The sequence below is a fragment of the Gamsiella multidivaricata genome, assembly GCF_025024155.1.
Source record: "Gamsiella multidivaricata strain RSA 2152 chromosome Unknown BC939scaffold_157, whole genome shotgun sequence".
Lineage (NCBI taxonomy): Eukaryota > Fungi > Mortierellomycota > Mortierellomycetes > Mortierellales > Mortierellaceae > Gamsiella > Gamsiella multidivaricata.
In genome coordinates, this window is record NW_026251865.1 from 2,939 (window position 1) to 17,759 (window position 14,821).

Here is a 14,821-nt window from a genome sequence, read left to right on the forward strand (position 1 = left end):
GAGCTGATCATGAGTTGTATCTAGGGCAAAAAGTTTCCCACGTCGCTCTTGTACATTAAAGATAGCGAGGCGGTTGTAGTCGACAGAGGATGGATTCAGAGCGATAATAAACGATCGAGAAGGATAGGCTAATGGTACAGGGAGAATAATCGCGGTCTCTGGTCGGTGGGTTTAGAAGAGATGGTTGTCATTGAAGAGTAGCCGCTTAGTATATATTTGTTGTTTATTAAAAAAAGAGTGTATAGTCGTGTCCAACAATCAACACGTTCGTGGTTGCGCAGCGTCAGATGCCACTCTCTTCACTCTAGAGTCAAAGAGGACCCATACATTGCCGCTGCTCTGCATGCCCTCCCTCCGGCCTTCCCTGTCTTCTCCAAACAAAAAACAAAGGAATAAAAATGCAGATCCGCCTAACTCACATACTGGTTTCCAAACTTCTCTCGAATCGCATCACAGCTGGGCGTCGTCATGCGCTGAGCGGCTTCCCACCTCTCCTTATTCGGTCCAAAGTATCCCATCGCCCGACTATGTGCCATTTCCTTTCTCTTTTTCTCGTTTGCACACTCGGTTCGCATATATCTCAGATACGCGTTCTCAACATTCTCCTCCAGCTGCGTCAGAATCTTCCGGACATGGATTCCATCCACAATCCGATTCAGATCCACATGATCCTGACCTGGTATCATAAACGTATTCCTGAATTTCCGCTCATTCACGAAGTAAGGTACATGGTGAACGCTTGTGAAGCGTTCTGATTGGTACGACCCATGAGCACCGAGCGAAAAATCCGACGCTGCTGGAGAGCTGCTGGACGAGGACGAATCGCTGTCAGTGAAGAAGCTGGACGTCATGGACATGATGAACAGGAGGATTAGAGGCAGGATTTGGATCAGGCTAGACAGCCCACTGACGCCATCGCCACCGCCAGCTCCTGCCTGTTGCTGTGGATGTTGACGCTGCTGCCTGTGCTGAGTGTGCTGCGTGCGTGTACGGAACTGACGAGTACCAAAGCCTGGCCCTGCAAACGTTGCTGAATGGAAGGCTAAAGATTGAGAAAAGAGCGAGAGACGTTAGGGGCCTGTTGGTAAAGGGGCAATCTCAACGTTTTCCATGACGAAAGGATGTACAGCAGCACTTACAGCCACCAAAATTGCCACCGCCAAAAAACATGTTAAACAGCTCTTCTGGCGATATCTCTTCTCCGAAACCACTCATGCCATTCATTCCACCGCTAAACCCTGGACCCATAGGTGAGGCCCGATCATAGTTAACGCCTGTACTCCTGCCATCCTCGGGTCCATGCTGGTCAAAGATGGCGCGCTTCTGTGAGTCGCTGAGCACTGTGAATGCTTTCGAGACGACTACGTGGTAGATCGAAAGGCGAATAAAGAAGAGTTTACGAGGTTAGAACATAAAACCTCATCCAAAAAAAAAAAAAAAAAAAAAAAAAAAAAAACGTTCTGGTTCGATCGTCCAATAGAATGAATCCAGAAATCAACATTTTTTGGCGTCATGGTTGTCGCCACGTATTACAAAGATATCGCTCTGTAAAAGAGAACACCCAAACAATGAAGTCCGAACTGCAGAACGTACTTTTGAAAGCCTCGTCAGCCCCTGGGGCTCCGTTCTTGTCAGGATGCATCTGGAGGGCAAGCTAGAGATTTCAAAAATATCCAGAGAAAGAAGAAGAGGCGAGTCAGATACTGTTTCTCTATCATGATCATATAGCCGTAAAAGCGCCAATTCTGCGCAGAGCAAGTCAAAAATAAATTACCTTGCGATACGCCTTCTTAATCTCTGCATCTGTTGCATCTTTGTTGATACCCAAGACTTTGTAAAAGTCACCGCCTGATGATCGGATCTTCTTGACAGCCGCTGCCTGCTCTGGGGTATAGTCTCTATCCACAGGCTTATGATCTACAGGCGTTGATCGTGGTCTCGGAGGGACAGAGTTGGGTCTGGCAGAAGATGATGATCCTGTCCCTGAAGCAAAGGTGGAGCCTGCTCCTGGGTTGGGCGAGCTCTTTGTGCTGCTTGCAGTTGATGGATCCGCCGAAGAGAATGTAGAAGATGAAGCTGACTCCGGTGAACCGGAGGCCTCTTCCTTATCGACTTTGATCAAAAATGCGGTCGCTTCGGGAGTGGGGAATAGTGCAATAGACTTGTTGCCGAACTTTCTTGCACTGGCATAGTTTCCTGAGTTTAAATGGCGTCGAGCGATGTCGAGGCATCGCAAGGCCTCATCCCTGTTGACTTCCATCCTGCCGTGTCCTCGGGAGCTGTGCTGGTTGTTGGTCGAGTGGAAAGTCGCTTAAAGTCACCTCAGCTCCAGGTTTTTGTCTTCAGTTGATGATGCTGATAAAAATTGCAGATGAGAGCGGCGAGAAGGATGAGGAGGACCTCAGAGAAAGAATATGCAATCTGTAGTATCGGGCACGGGAGACCCTTAATTGGGCCTACATAAAAGAGAGGCTGCCTGCAGAATTCGAACCTTGTCTCTTTTTCTTGGTTCGAATCTGGACAACAGCTTGGTTGTTTTTGAGCGTTGATACTACCGGTATATCGAGGCACACTTTTACAATTACATTTTTTTGCACCACCTTACGGTCAAACTATCTATCACCCTTTCTTATCCAATCACCATGGACAAGCAAGATCAGACTGGGGACGGCCTTCAGCTGCCTAGCGACTCCCCAATGAACCCCGAATCTCCCACAAATCGTACAAAAAAAAAACTATTGTGGCCAGCGCATCCAGAGAGTATCTGGCGCCAAGAATCGTAGAACATACAAACTACTGTACAGATTTATATTGTAAATGTCGACTATTGTACACAGAGAGCGAAAAAAAAAAGAGAGTATGTCTACTTTCCACGGAACAGATGAACCCACTCGCGGCAATTGGCAGACCCACACAAGCACCTTGTCTGACCCTTTTGACGCTTCTTCTTCTTTTTCTGCTGTTGCTGATTCTGTTGTCGCTGCTGTAGCCCTTCATTGTTTGCAGCTCCATTGTAGTCAAAGGTCAGCTCATCTCCTTCGTAAATCCAGCGGTTACTCCAGAAACTGTGGGTGGTGATGCTGCTATCTCCTCCAGTGTTACCCGCTAGCATATAGACCGATAGGTTGGGGTCGCATGAGTGGTTGAAGAAATGACTCTCGTTGCCCATATGATAGGCATCGATTGAGTACTCAGCGGTGTTCTCGGTGTTGTAGTCCAGGTCAAAAAGCCAGGTGGCCCCCTTTTTGTCGTACTCCTGTCCGCGACGCAGGGCTTCCTTGTTGGTAATGATCTCGCCAACGTACCGGGCCACAAATGCCCTTGGCGGAATCGGCTCCGTCTGATTTAATACCACACCCCAGCCCTTTCCTGGAAACCGTTTGATCTTCAGACCGAACTTGCGCCCTCTTTGGGACGCCTTTGAGATGCAATCCACCCCACACCCACACCTCGCATTGCACTCCCAGAGGAGCTTACTTGTGTGCATCGACACCCGTCCATCCTCCTCGAACGGAACCCGTTCGTACTCGTCATTCACCTGGGCTGCTTCGATCATACAATCGCAGCCATTCTCGACGCTGCACCCCCCTGGTCCGCAAACGCAAAAGCTGGCGAAATCCAAGTCTGGTTCTCTGACTCCCTCGCCGTAAATTGACTCCGAAATGTACTTGAATCCTGGCGGACATGCCTCGCTGTCAACTTCGTTCTCGACGACGATTTTGGGTCCGGGCGACGCCTCGAAGATCTTTTCGAACTCTTGCAAAGGAGTTAGGGCCAGGGTCGACTTTTTCTCTTGCAAAATTATCTTTACACATTCGCGCACTAGTTCAATGCAGTTTGTCAGGTTCTCGAGCGGCTCCCAGGTGTTGCTTGAGTCAGGATAGCCTTTCCACTTTACAAAAAATGTGGGGGTGTGCTATGAGATTTGTATGTAAAGAATTGCTTGTCAGTATCTAACACAGCCTCGCAATTCATACAGGGGCGCTCTTGAACTTACCCCGAGTTTCAAGTCTCGCACGCCGAGGATAGCCTCTACCTAGCATAGGAACGACGTTGGGAGCATTGTCAGGGTGTTGTTGAAGATCGTTTATTACACTTCAACCTCGGAAGAATAAAGGCGGACGCAGGTTTGTACCTCAAATTCGTCGTCAGCTTCAGTTTCATTCGAGGGAGAGCTGGCGTCATGGCCTGGCTTTGGAATGAGTTCTTGGTTGGTAGAGGTGTTTTTGATCATGATGGTGTGGATGTTGCGGTGATGAGGAGAGAGAAGAAACATGTGTTGGAGATCAAACACAGCGAGGGGTTCGTTTGGATGTGACCACTGCATCCACCCTCGCCCATGCCCACTCGCAAAAGGGACCATTTGCCACCAAAGGGCTATTGTTTATTTTTCAACGGAACCATGGGGATTGACTGATAGATTGAACACCGTTCAGGGCTAGCAGGAACGTGGCTCAGGGCCATGCCATGTCTGCAGTGTGCGCGCATGCTCTGACTGGATCCAAATATGGATATTTTTCAATTGATTCGTTGAACCGTGGGGAAACGAAAAAGATCAACAGCCAGTCATCCTCCCTGATCGTCCCTCTCTTTCTCTCTTTCTCTTTCTTTCTCTCTCCCTCTCTCGCACCTTCATCTGAGCGCTCCTCTTCCTCTCCCCATTCCATCTATTGTTTGGCCCACTTCCTCCTCTCCTGTCTCCTCTTGAGACTGTCCCTCACCAGCCTCTCCTACCATTGCTCAGATCTACATCACAATCCACACCTTGCCTCATTCGTACCTGAACTGTGTGATCCGGCACTACCGAACCTAAACACTAACCTCCAGGTCGTCCGACATCAGTTTCCAACACCTTATACTACACACCAGGCGCCATACCGACATCAGAACAACTCGCTTACTATCTACACCAAAGACATCATGTCATCCAGTGGCGGGATCACCACGCCTTCAGCCGCCGCCTCGGCTTCCATGTCCCACCTTCAATCTTTCCATCCGACACCTGCCCTGAAACGGGCCCTTCCACCAACCGTTGCTGAGGAACAGGACCCGCCATACATTGATGTAAATGGAAACGAATAGCATTACGTTCGAAGACAGGACACACATACATTGAGATGTCATTAAGAGCGATCTTTCTCACTCCGGGCCTTGATCTTCTCTTTATTCAATGCTTGATATATAGGTTTTGATTGCTGGTGGGTTGGGCGGAACAATTGCCGACTTCATCATGCACAGGTAAATAAATGAATTTAGATTTTTTTTTTTTTTTTATTCGTCTTCTTCTGGGAAAAATAACTGACAACTGCCCTTCATTTATTTCATGATAGTGTGGACACGGTCAAGACTCGGTTGCAAGGGCAGCCCTCAGCCACCCCGCCAAAGTACAACAATATGTTTCATGCCTACAGCACCATCTTGCGGGAGGAGGGTGTTTCCAGAGGACTGTACAGTGGAGTGGCGCCGGCCATGACTGGCTCTTGTAAGGAGCAAAAAAAAAGGGATATTTTTTAGGTATGACTATAATGAGCCCGATCAGCCGCTTACAGGAAGTCCATCTCTGTTCTGTATAGTGCCAGGAACGACACTTTACTTTGGGACGTATGAATATACCAAACGCACTTTGACCGCTGCAGGATGCCCCGACACCATAGCCCATTTGGCAGGAGGTAACAGATCAGGACCCTTATGCGGCTCAAGTCTCTATGATTGACGGCCATTGAGGAGAGAGAGAGCTCATTAGACATCTGTTTTTGATATTGTAGGATCCATTGGAGACTTCTTTGCGTCGTTCATCTACGTACCTTCAGAAGTACTTAAAACAAGGATGCAGCTTCAGGGACGATACAACAACCCGTCCTTTATCAGTGGATATAACTACAAGAACACCCTGCATGCTCTCCAGATGATTGTCAAGTACGATGGCGTCGGTGCTTTGTACCAGGGATACCGTGCAACGCTCCTGAGAGACGTTCCGTTCTCTGCGCTCCAGTTTGCATTCTATGGTAAGGCTTTCCTCCAGATTGCCCCGTCCTCACTTTATTCTGGTATATACGAGATGGACTATTTTTAATGATGGCGTATCTGTTTAATTCAAATAGAAAAATTCAAGGCCAAGGCACGGAAATGGGAGGCGCGTGAGGACGGACAGATGTCCCTCCATGTCGAGACAGCGTGTGGTGCCGTTGCAGGAGGATTGGCTGGATTCTTAACGACGCCATTGGATGTCATGAAAACGCTTTTGCAGACACAGGTCAAAGTGCCAACAACAGTAAGTCATCTTTTCAACCACAAGATTATTTTCGCATTTATCGTAGGAATCTGCCAAATAATCAAATCACTTATTCTTTTTTTTCCGCCTCTTGTTGTACAGACGACCTCAATAGCAACACATGCCACAGCCGGCGCCGCTACCCAAAAGTACTATGTCGGCATTTGGGATGGACTCAAATGGAACCTGAAGCACCACGGGGTGATCAGAGGATTGTTTAGGGGTGTTGGTCCAAGAGTTTTCTGGACGTCATTGCAGAGTGCGCTCATGTTCGTGATTTATGAACAGGCGCTTCGTCTTCAAGAAAATTTGCGATACTTTGAACAGTGGCCCTATGGTTCGAGTTGAACGGGACTTCCTTTAATCTTATAGACATTCTTAGAGAAATAACCCTCCTCCCTGTATAAATAGTTTTCCTATCATCTCCGTTCTTCGTTCCTCGCTCTTCATTTATCTTTCCCGTATTACTTCAACTGTCCTGAACCATGCAATTGACATTTTTTTTTTTACAATCCTCTGTGAATTTTGATCTGATCGGTGACTGTTGAATGCAACGACAACAAACAAAAGGGGGGCTATCACTTTTGTTTCAGTCAGTCTTGCAACATTCCCTGGACCTCGTCAACGACGCCGCAAACCCAACCTCGCCCAGCAGAAACTAAAGCACGCCCAGCAGAAACTAAAGCACGCCCGGGACAAACCAGGAGCCGGATTTAATAACCAGATAACGAACAATCACCAATTCGATACCCTCCTTCCTTTTTGTCCTTGCATCCCGAGCTGCAATTGCATCGCCTGACAACCCACGACACCGCCAGAAGAAACCCCCTCCCTTCTTCACCTTTGAACCAACGACCTAAGGAAGCCTCGTACATATTATTTTTCCAACAGGGATCGCAGTAGAATGACATCAATAATGACAGAACAGCAGCAGGACCACCAGGAGCTGTCCACTGGACCACACATCGTTCTCCCAGGGGACCTGCTTCCAGAATCCGGGCTTATGGAGGACGCAGCCTCAGCACAGGTCGTCAAGTTGGGTCCAGGGTTACTTATGGAGGACGATAACGTGACAGCGATGAAGGCCGGAGTGTTGAAGCACTCTTCAGTAGGCAACCGGTGGTGGGTTGAAAGCAATCAGCGTCGCGTAAGTTTTCTCGGATGGCATGTCTGTCTCGTCTATGGTTATTCGTTATTCGTTTCTTTTCTTTTCTTTTTCTTTTTATATCGATCCTATGCTGACATCCCCTCACTCCTGTTCATTATGTCTGGTCGGGTGGCGACGGCAATGGTAGTATGTTGCAGCACAAGGAGAATCAGTGGTAGGAATCGTGACTGCAAAATCAGCAGAGCATTACAAGGTCGACATTGGAGCTGCACAACAGGCCCTCCTGGGTGTCCTAGCATTCGAAGGCGCCAGCAAACGCAACAAGCCTGATATCAAGGTACCCGCCTACCAATTCACAAATATATAACCAAAGTGCCTGACTTTGTCCTCTAAGGATAACACTCACCATACTGAGCATTCGTCTTCATTCTTTTTCAGATTGGAGCGCTGGTGTACTGCAGGGTCTCGCTCGCGAACAAGGACATGGAGGCAGAACTCGAGTGCTTCAACCCAACCACGGGTAAAGCCGACGGCTATGGAGAACTGAAATCTGGATTTGTGATCAAGACATCACTGGGGCTCGCCCGCCGGTTATTGGACCCCAAAACCCTGGTTCTCAGACTGTTGGGTCAACATATCCCCTTCGAGACCGCCATCGGCATGAACGGCAAGATCTGGATCAACTCTGCAAGCCCCAAACATACCATTTTGGTCTGCAATGCTATCAAGAACTCGGAGTTTTTGAGTTCACAGGAATGTACGACCATGGTCAAGAAAATGGTCGAGAAGATGTGAAAAAAAAAAGAACCGAGGCATTACGAAAAGAAGTCATAGAGCTACCACTGGAAATGACATTGCTATACATCAATAAACGCTTGTGGGCCGTTTATTCTTGTGCAAATCTACAACGGGTATAGAGTTCACGCTCGCTCAAACATCTTGATACGATCCGAGATCTTGGCCATGTCGTTATTTGAACTGGGCATTGCTGGATTAACCGAGCGCTGTCGTGTACCTGCCAACTGGGGTAGCCTCGAGACACCATTGGAGGTCGAGGTCGTTTGCTCGAAAAACACCGTTTTTGCTTCTTGCACGCTCTTGTTACTGTCGTGCACAAACGATGGTGCTCCTGTCATTACAGGGATGCCACTGTTGACACTCTGGCGCCTAGAAACTGCGCCTGTCTTGGTCTTCCTGCTGATTGCCTCGATATCAACATCGACGTCTCTGCCAGTCTTTTGTTCCATAGGTGGCAACACAATGCTGGAGAGTTGCTCACGGATATATTGCTCCCTGATCAAAGAAATATCCGCAGGAACCACAATGGGCGCTTCCAAAACCTTTGGATCTGTAGCCTGAATCTCAAGCTTGGGAATCACGGCCTTCGTGTCTTCGTTAACCTGCTGGAGGGGCTGGTTCCTGATGGCGATCAAAGATGACGAGGATGCCAACCTTCGGACATTCTCCTGGATCTGCGCATCAAAGTCCACGTCTCGGAATTTGTAAACTTCTTTCTTTATGGGTTTGCCAGGATGAGCTGGAGGAAGCGCCGCAGCCGTTGCGGCATGATTCGTCGACCTAAGCAACCTGGGAGAAGACGAGGAGGACGGCTCAGCAACAGCAAGCGTAGACTGCTTCAGGGTTTGAGAGTAAAATACTGAGACCGATGAATTGGAAGATGTAGCCGAGAATCCGGAGGATGTCGTAGAAGAGCACGTAGACGTTCCATCTGTGCTCACGTTATTGTGTCCATGGCCGAGACCGCGCCCATGACCAGATTCTGTTGATATGCTCGGCAGGCCTGCAGGCGTCCCCGCATCGCTACTGTCGGCCTTCACCACCACATTGGCACCGCTATTCAGACTCGACCGCCGGCCATTCCCAAACGTATCAGTACTGCTGCTTCGTGGCACAGGGCTAGGAGCAGCACGAGGAGTGTTGCCTCCAAGCTGGGGGATATCCTTGCTCAGGTTCTGGGGTATAGGTGTAGATGAGTACCTTGGAGCCATTCCCGGCCGGAACTGCTGGAACTGCTGATCCAACTTTACAGTCGTGTATTGAATCTTCGGAAAGAGTTCGCCACTCCTGCCCTTGACATCATACGAGCAAGGTCGATTTTTGTTCTTGGGTGGCACGACTGGCATTCTTAATGCTGCGCCAGATCCTGCAAAAGCCGATGTTATCGGCGCGCTCTCTCCGATTGTCGCTCTACGAGTCGTAGTAGTTGTTCTTGCTGACGGCAGAAGATCTTGGTAGAATCCATTTGCAGGTGACATCCGGTTGTTTTGAGGCAAGGGGCTGTTGTTCCCTCCACTGCTCACTCGCTGTCCATCAACCGAACTCCTCTTCACAGAGATCTGTCTACCGAGACCAGACAGAGCTGCACCTTCAGCACCAGTGTTCTCGATTAGACCGATGACTGTAGCCTTGCGTGTACGTCCTGCTCCAACCTGCTGCTGGAACTGGAGCCGCTGAGTGGGAGTCGGCTTAATCTGAGAAGTGCTCCTGGCCAAACCACCACCATACATGGGTCTCTGAGTGCCCCCATCGTAGCTGACGCCCGCGTTATCGAAAATACCGCTCCCAGAATGGTGCCCTATGGCAAATGTGTCAAGGCTACTGTCCCTGAATGGGATATCCGAAGCTGTAGCCTTTGGAACGACCTGGGCACCGTATTTGGCGTCCGGCAACGGATATTGATGCTCTGCCGATGGTGGTCGTTGTTGTCGTAGCTGTTGATAAGAGGCGGGATCAAAGGGTGGGATCACAGGCAGTTCCCGAGATAGTCGTGAAGCGATGAGTCGAGTCGTGCTAGGTACCATGGAAAGCTGGATGACCAGGTCTTCGATTTGAGCGCTGAGGTCCTGATTCTGGATATACGTCGATCGCAATTGCTAATAATGGAGAGCAAACGTTCATCGTTTTAGTACACAACTGCTGTGAGAGTTGTTAATACAAGGTCAGCTCGTTCATTTCTTGCTGTGCATGATCTACCTCGAGGAAAGTCTCCAACTGACTCTCCTTAATGGCCTTTGCAAATGCGAGTCCTGGACTTGAAATGTGCATATCAAAAATGAGCTTGGATATAAGTTCCAAATGGGTGGTCTATCAGAGATAGTAAGCCGCTGTTAGTCCTAGCACTTCGCTAATCAGCACTGACTATTTGCTTTGGGCCAAAGTGCTTTATACTCACCAGATACGCCAACATCTCGCGATCCTCGCCCGCCTCGTATTTGATTCCGCCGTTCGTAGGGCAAGGTGACATGTTACTGTTCTTCCGCCTCCGCATATTATCCAAAGAGAATAAAGACAGCGTCGATGCCGATGGTCCTGCGCCCAACATCGAAAGACCCTGACCCACAGATACCACATTTGTTGGGGTTGATGCATTTGCTCGAGCTGCATCTCTAGAAGACATACTCTCATGACCCACATTGTCGGAAGCCATGGTGGCCGAAGGCATCTCAACACCGCACACCTGGACGATCTCCTTCAAATACGTGATCCACTCTGAGTACTTCCACAGTCCTTCATCCCCACTCTTCCACTGGTTCAGCGTCATGTTTGGATCTGCGACGGTCTCTTTCAGAATCTGGTCCCTCCTCTCTGGCTCCCTAGCCAAAATGGCCGTCAGTATACCTACCGAGGTCTGCGAATTGGAAAACATCGGGATCTGGTCCACGGATAAGACTGGCATGGGTTGAAATGGTGTCTGGTAGCTGAGTCGAATGTGAATGGGCTTTGGAATGGACGAAGATCGTAATCGCTGCTGCTGTCCGATAATGCTGCCAGATGCTGTTCCTCCTGATCCAGAGCCGGACCCACCACCGCCACCAAAAAATCCTGTCTTTGATTTGACGCCTGATGTAATTTTCGAAGAGGTCAATATGGGAGCCTCGTTGATGGCTAACGTTCGCATAAGTGGAAAGAATACAGGCTCAGTGACCAGAGATTCGACACCACCCTATACATACGATAGAGCATAAGTGAAGATATTTAGAATACGCTCTCGAGCTATAATCTTTGGTCCTCATGTTTGTTCAGAGAGGAAAGTAGAGTACGTACCTCAAGCGGGACGATGGCCCTGATGCACTGGATGGTTTGGTGCAACAACTTCTCTCGCTGGCCCAGCTTGCTATAAAAGCAGCGAGAGGATCGAACGTCAGTGAACAGATGGCAGAAAGAGATATAGCTCACGCGAGATCAAGCAATAAAGACTGTGTTCATAAGCTTACGTTTCTTCCGACCTTTGTACATGACTACAGAACTGCAGCAATGCCAATGGTCCACCGACTTTGATGAACTCGCCTGTCCAACGAATTGATCCGTTCCTGATCAACACACGCAGTTTTTTCAGCACCTGCTCTCGTTCTTCCAAAGTGCGCTTTTCACTCTTGCCACCAAGTAACGACGACAACTGCTGCTGGAAGCTTTGATGTTGCTGTGCCTGGATAATTGATGAAGTAGCACTTCTTTCGGGAGAGGTGCTGAAGCCCTGGAGACTACTACAGTCACCTCCGTTGCTGGAACTGCCGATATTACTGGCGCTCATATTCTTCCAAATTCCCATGGACTTGTTGTTATGGTTGGATGATACAAAATTGAAGGCGTTTAGGTCCCGGGAGGATCGCTTTTTCTTGCCGGAGTATTCCAGTAGAGCATCCACAAAAAACTGAGGCGGCATAGTTTCTGGTGTTTGATAAAGCGTGGGATTTGCGTCGTTGGACTGGAGCATGGCCCATTTCCGCTCCTTGGGGAGTGATTCGAGCTGTGTCCTTGTGACTACAGGAAGGGACAAGGATGCCTAGTTTAGTTGACACAAGGACGAGGGTTAGCACGTTGACCCTTTCAATAGCATACCCAGGCTATGCAAAAGTTGGAGTCCTACTTACGAGCATATCGTCGAAGGCCATGTCAATCATATCTTTTTCATTAACTTGGCCCTTGTCGAGGGGGCTAGTGGTACCTCTCCTATAAGCGTCCAAGTCCATATCCTTTCCGGCTTTATCGTTGTAATTGCCGCCGCCGTTTTTGAGCTGCCTGGACCCGACTGCAAACATCGCAATCGCAGAGGGTGCATCGACAACTTGCGATTCCGCAATTGATTGCCTCTGGATCGGTGACTGGCGCAGTAACTGCTCTCGATCTTCAAACAATGAGCGCCTTTGATTTGAGGACAAAGGCGACAGCATAGGATTCCTGAAATTATCTCCACGCTGTCTCTCTTGATCTTCTCTACTCTGTCCATGAGGCATATCTGGCATCGAGTGACGACGACCCCTGCCATCGCTGGATTCCCGACTATGTCGACTACTACTTGAGTTCTGGCGACCCAGCGAGGATGTCAGCGCTGTTGCTTCCGTTCGTTTTTGCTGCAATTCTTCAAATCCGCGCTGCCATTCGATCTGGGATGGCAGTCGTGGTCGATGTGGCCCTGGGACAAGACTCAAAAGCTGATCCAACATGGCGGAGTCGCTACCCGCTGATGCTATGATTGCAGCGGCCGAAGATGCTTCTGGTGGTTGTGGCGAAGCTGTGGAATGACCGGGAAATGAAGGTAGGATGGGATGAGCATCTCGAGATCCTGCCTCTACCGACCCTGTTCTTGCCTCTGCTCCTATTTGGACGTTGCTCGAGGGAATAATGGTTTCAGCCAGTCGTTCCTGTTCCTGGAATTGCGCCTTCTGCTGTAACTGTATCCGCTCCAGTGCGCTCAATGGTTTGTTTTCCAACTGATATGGGCGCTGTTGCTGCAGTGGATTAAAAGTCGCGACAGGTGGTTCGATCGGGGACACAACCGCCATGTTGTTTCGCATAGAGTTTTGCCGGCTGTCCAGACTTGAATCAATGGAACAACTGTCGTATATTTCAAAGACATCCTCCATTTGCAGGCTGTTATCACTGATGCCGCTGTCACTCTCCTGAAGACTGCAAAGACTGAGTCGGGAGAGGTCTTCGCCCATGGTATTCCCCAAGCGGGTGGTACTGCGTTTCTGTATTGGTGGCGTCGACGCATTTTGAGAGCCTGATTGCACAAGCTGCTGTCGAAGGCGCGATTGATGCACTGGAGGTGTAGGGGACGTGGGTCGGTGATACATGAAAGGCTCTTGGCTGGAAGGTCTGATCGGCTGAAGATCCCCATAAAAGACGTGATCCTCAAACTCGTGCATATCCGTGTGACCATGGGCAACGAGTTCCGATCTAAAGTTCGCCTGACCCTGCGGTGTGGATGACGGCTGTTGAAGAAGCGGTGAGTTCTGCTGTTGCTGCTGTTGATTGCGACTGGAGTTGGGGATGAGGTGGGTCGATGGGGCTGGTAGCCGATAGTCGTCCTCTGTGCAGACGCTATTACGGACGATGCCTCTTAGATAGGTGTCTTTGCTTGGTGGCGGTGGTGCTGGTGACGACTTTTTGACCTCGACGGGGGAGGCAACAAGGTTCATTTGCGAGGAATTCGAGTTCCTGGACTTCAGGTTGAACAGGTCCATCTTGACCAAGGGCTTTTTCTCCTTGATTTTGGTCTTTTTGTCTTTGGTATCGGCAGAGTCCTTTGTTGGGGAGGCGGTACTATTGTGATCGTCAAGTTTTCTGGAGGATGAGCTTCTGTTGCTGTTCCTGTTGATATCGGGCGATGTGCCACCTGAGCGGGGAGGGACAGGAGAGGGAGGCGGATTGTAGCTATCTTGAGGAGTCGAGACGATGGACAGCCTCCGGGCGGCTTTGACGATGTGGTCACTGAGATTGGAGAAGCGAGCCTTGACCGGTGGGGGAAGGGGAGATCGAGGATGGTGGTTATGATGCTGGTGCTGTGGGCTTGTTTGGGAGTCGTTCAGACTGGTGCTACTCGAGAGAGGGAGGGGAGAAGAGACCCGCTCTCGTTCGTTTCTGTCCTGGTTTTGGTGGTTCGAGGACCGCTCTGGATCTGCCATGATGGCGGGGTATATGATGTATGTATGTCGACTGTGTTATGACCGAGGGAGCGGACAATATGGTATCCTGTAGGCCGTATCCTTTTGTCCTGATGCAATGTCGATGGTAGAAAAGGTGAAAAGGGGTGGACGGAAAAAGAGAGCAGGAAACGGTAAGACGACGGTTCAGGATGGGATATGGACTAGGCACACTTTCGCTGAAGGGCGCTACCGGGGACGTAAGAGGAGGGTTGGGGAAGAGGAATAGAGACAGCGATGGGCAGAGAGAAGAGGAGTTCGTTCTTCTCCTTCTTCGTTTCTGTCTGTTTGTTTGTCCCTGAATGGCTTAAGTAAGGACTGGAAAAATGGTCCAGAAAAAACAAAAGACCACTTCATTTGTCATGGCAGCGTGTACGAGGCATCCGCATACACCGCAAGATACTGTGGACGGACGATGTGGGGGTGACCACGCACACACACCACCTTGCCCCTTCCATTGCCAGGTCATTCATCGCTTATTTATTTTTTGTTGTT

The 14,821-nt window shown here is 49.5% G+C and overlaps 5 protein-coding genes across 5 annotated transcripts; 2 read left to right on the top strand and 3 right to left on the bottom strand.

The window, feature by feature from the left end:
• Positions 1-218: 218 nt before the first annotated feature.
• BC939DRAFT_430418 (uncharacterized protein) lies at positions 219-2,381 on the bottom strand. Its single transcript, XM_051553235.1, has 4 exons — positions 1,775-2,381; positions 1,594-1,654; positions 1,140-1,361; positions 219-1,042 (listed from the first exon to the last, which is right to left on the bottom strand). The coding sequence occupies exons 1-4, from the start codon at positions 2,258-2,260 to the stop codon at positions 411-413; spliced, it is 1,401 nt and encodes a 466-aa protein (XP_051405974.1). The 5' UTR covers positions 2,261-2,381; the 3' UTR covers positions 219-410.
• Positions 2,382-2,774: 393 nt separating this feature from the next.
• On the bottom strand, positions 2,775-4,041 carry BC939DRAFT_74741 (uncharacterized protein). The gene is made up of 2 exons (XM_051561877.1): positions 3,998-4,041; positions 2,775-3,916 (listed from the first exon to the last, which is right to left on the bottom strand). The coding sequence occupies exon 2, from the start codon at positions 3,554-3,556 to the stop codon at positions 2,864-2,866; it is 693 nt and encodes a 230-aa protein (XP_051405975.1). The 5' UTR covers positions 3,557-3,916; positions 3,998-4,041; the 3' UTR covers positions 2,775-2,863.
• A 544-nt stretch (positions 4,042-4,585) lies between these two features.
• Positions 4,586-6,767, top strand: BC939DRAFT_533996 (mitochondrial carrier domain-containing protein). The gene is made up of 7 exons (XM_051561722.1): positions 4,586-5,064; positions 5,186-5,238; positions 5,331-5,482; positions 5,574-5,669; positions 5,766-6,005; positions 6,102-6,271; positions 6,374-6,767. Exons 1-7 carry the CDS (start codon positions 4,921-4,923, stop codon positions 6,617-6,619), a joined length of 1,101 nt encoding a protein of 366 aa, XP_051405976.1. The 5' UTR covers positions 4,586-4,920; the 3' UTR covers positions 6,620-6,767.
• Positions 6,768-7,187: 420 nt separating this feature from the next.
• On the top strand, positions 7,188-8,174 carry BC939DRAFT_508823 (uncharacterized protein; the record flags this gene model as incomplete). The annotated part of the gene is made up of 3 exons (XM_051561046.1): positions 7,188-7,418; positions 7,567-7,716; positions 7,818-8,174. The coding sequence occupies 3 exons, from the start codon at positions 7,188-7,190 to the stop codon at positions 8,172-8,174; spliced, it is 738 nt and encodes a 245-aa protein (XP_051405977.1).
• A 125-nt stretch (positions 8,175-8,299) lies between these two features.
• Positions 8,300-14,308, bottom strand: BC939DRAFT_482487 (uncharacterized protein; the record flags this gene model as incomplete). The annotated part of the gene is made up of 6 exons (XM_051559126.1): positions 8,300-10,273; positions 10,374-10,484; positions 10,573-11,343; positions 11,445-11,514; positions 11,615-12,183; positions 12,272-14,308. 6 exons carry the CDS (start codon positions 14,306-14,308, stop codon positions 8,300-8,302), a joined length of 5,532 nt encoding a protein of 1,843 aa, XP_051405978.1.
• Between the last annotated feature and the right edge of the window lie 513 nt (positions 14,309-14,821).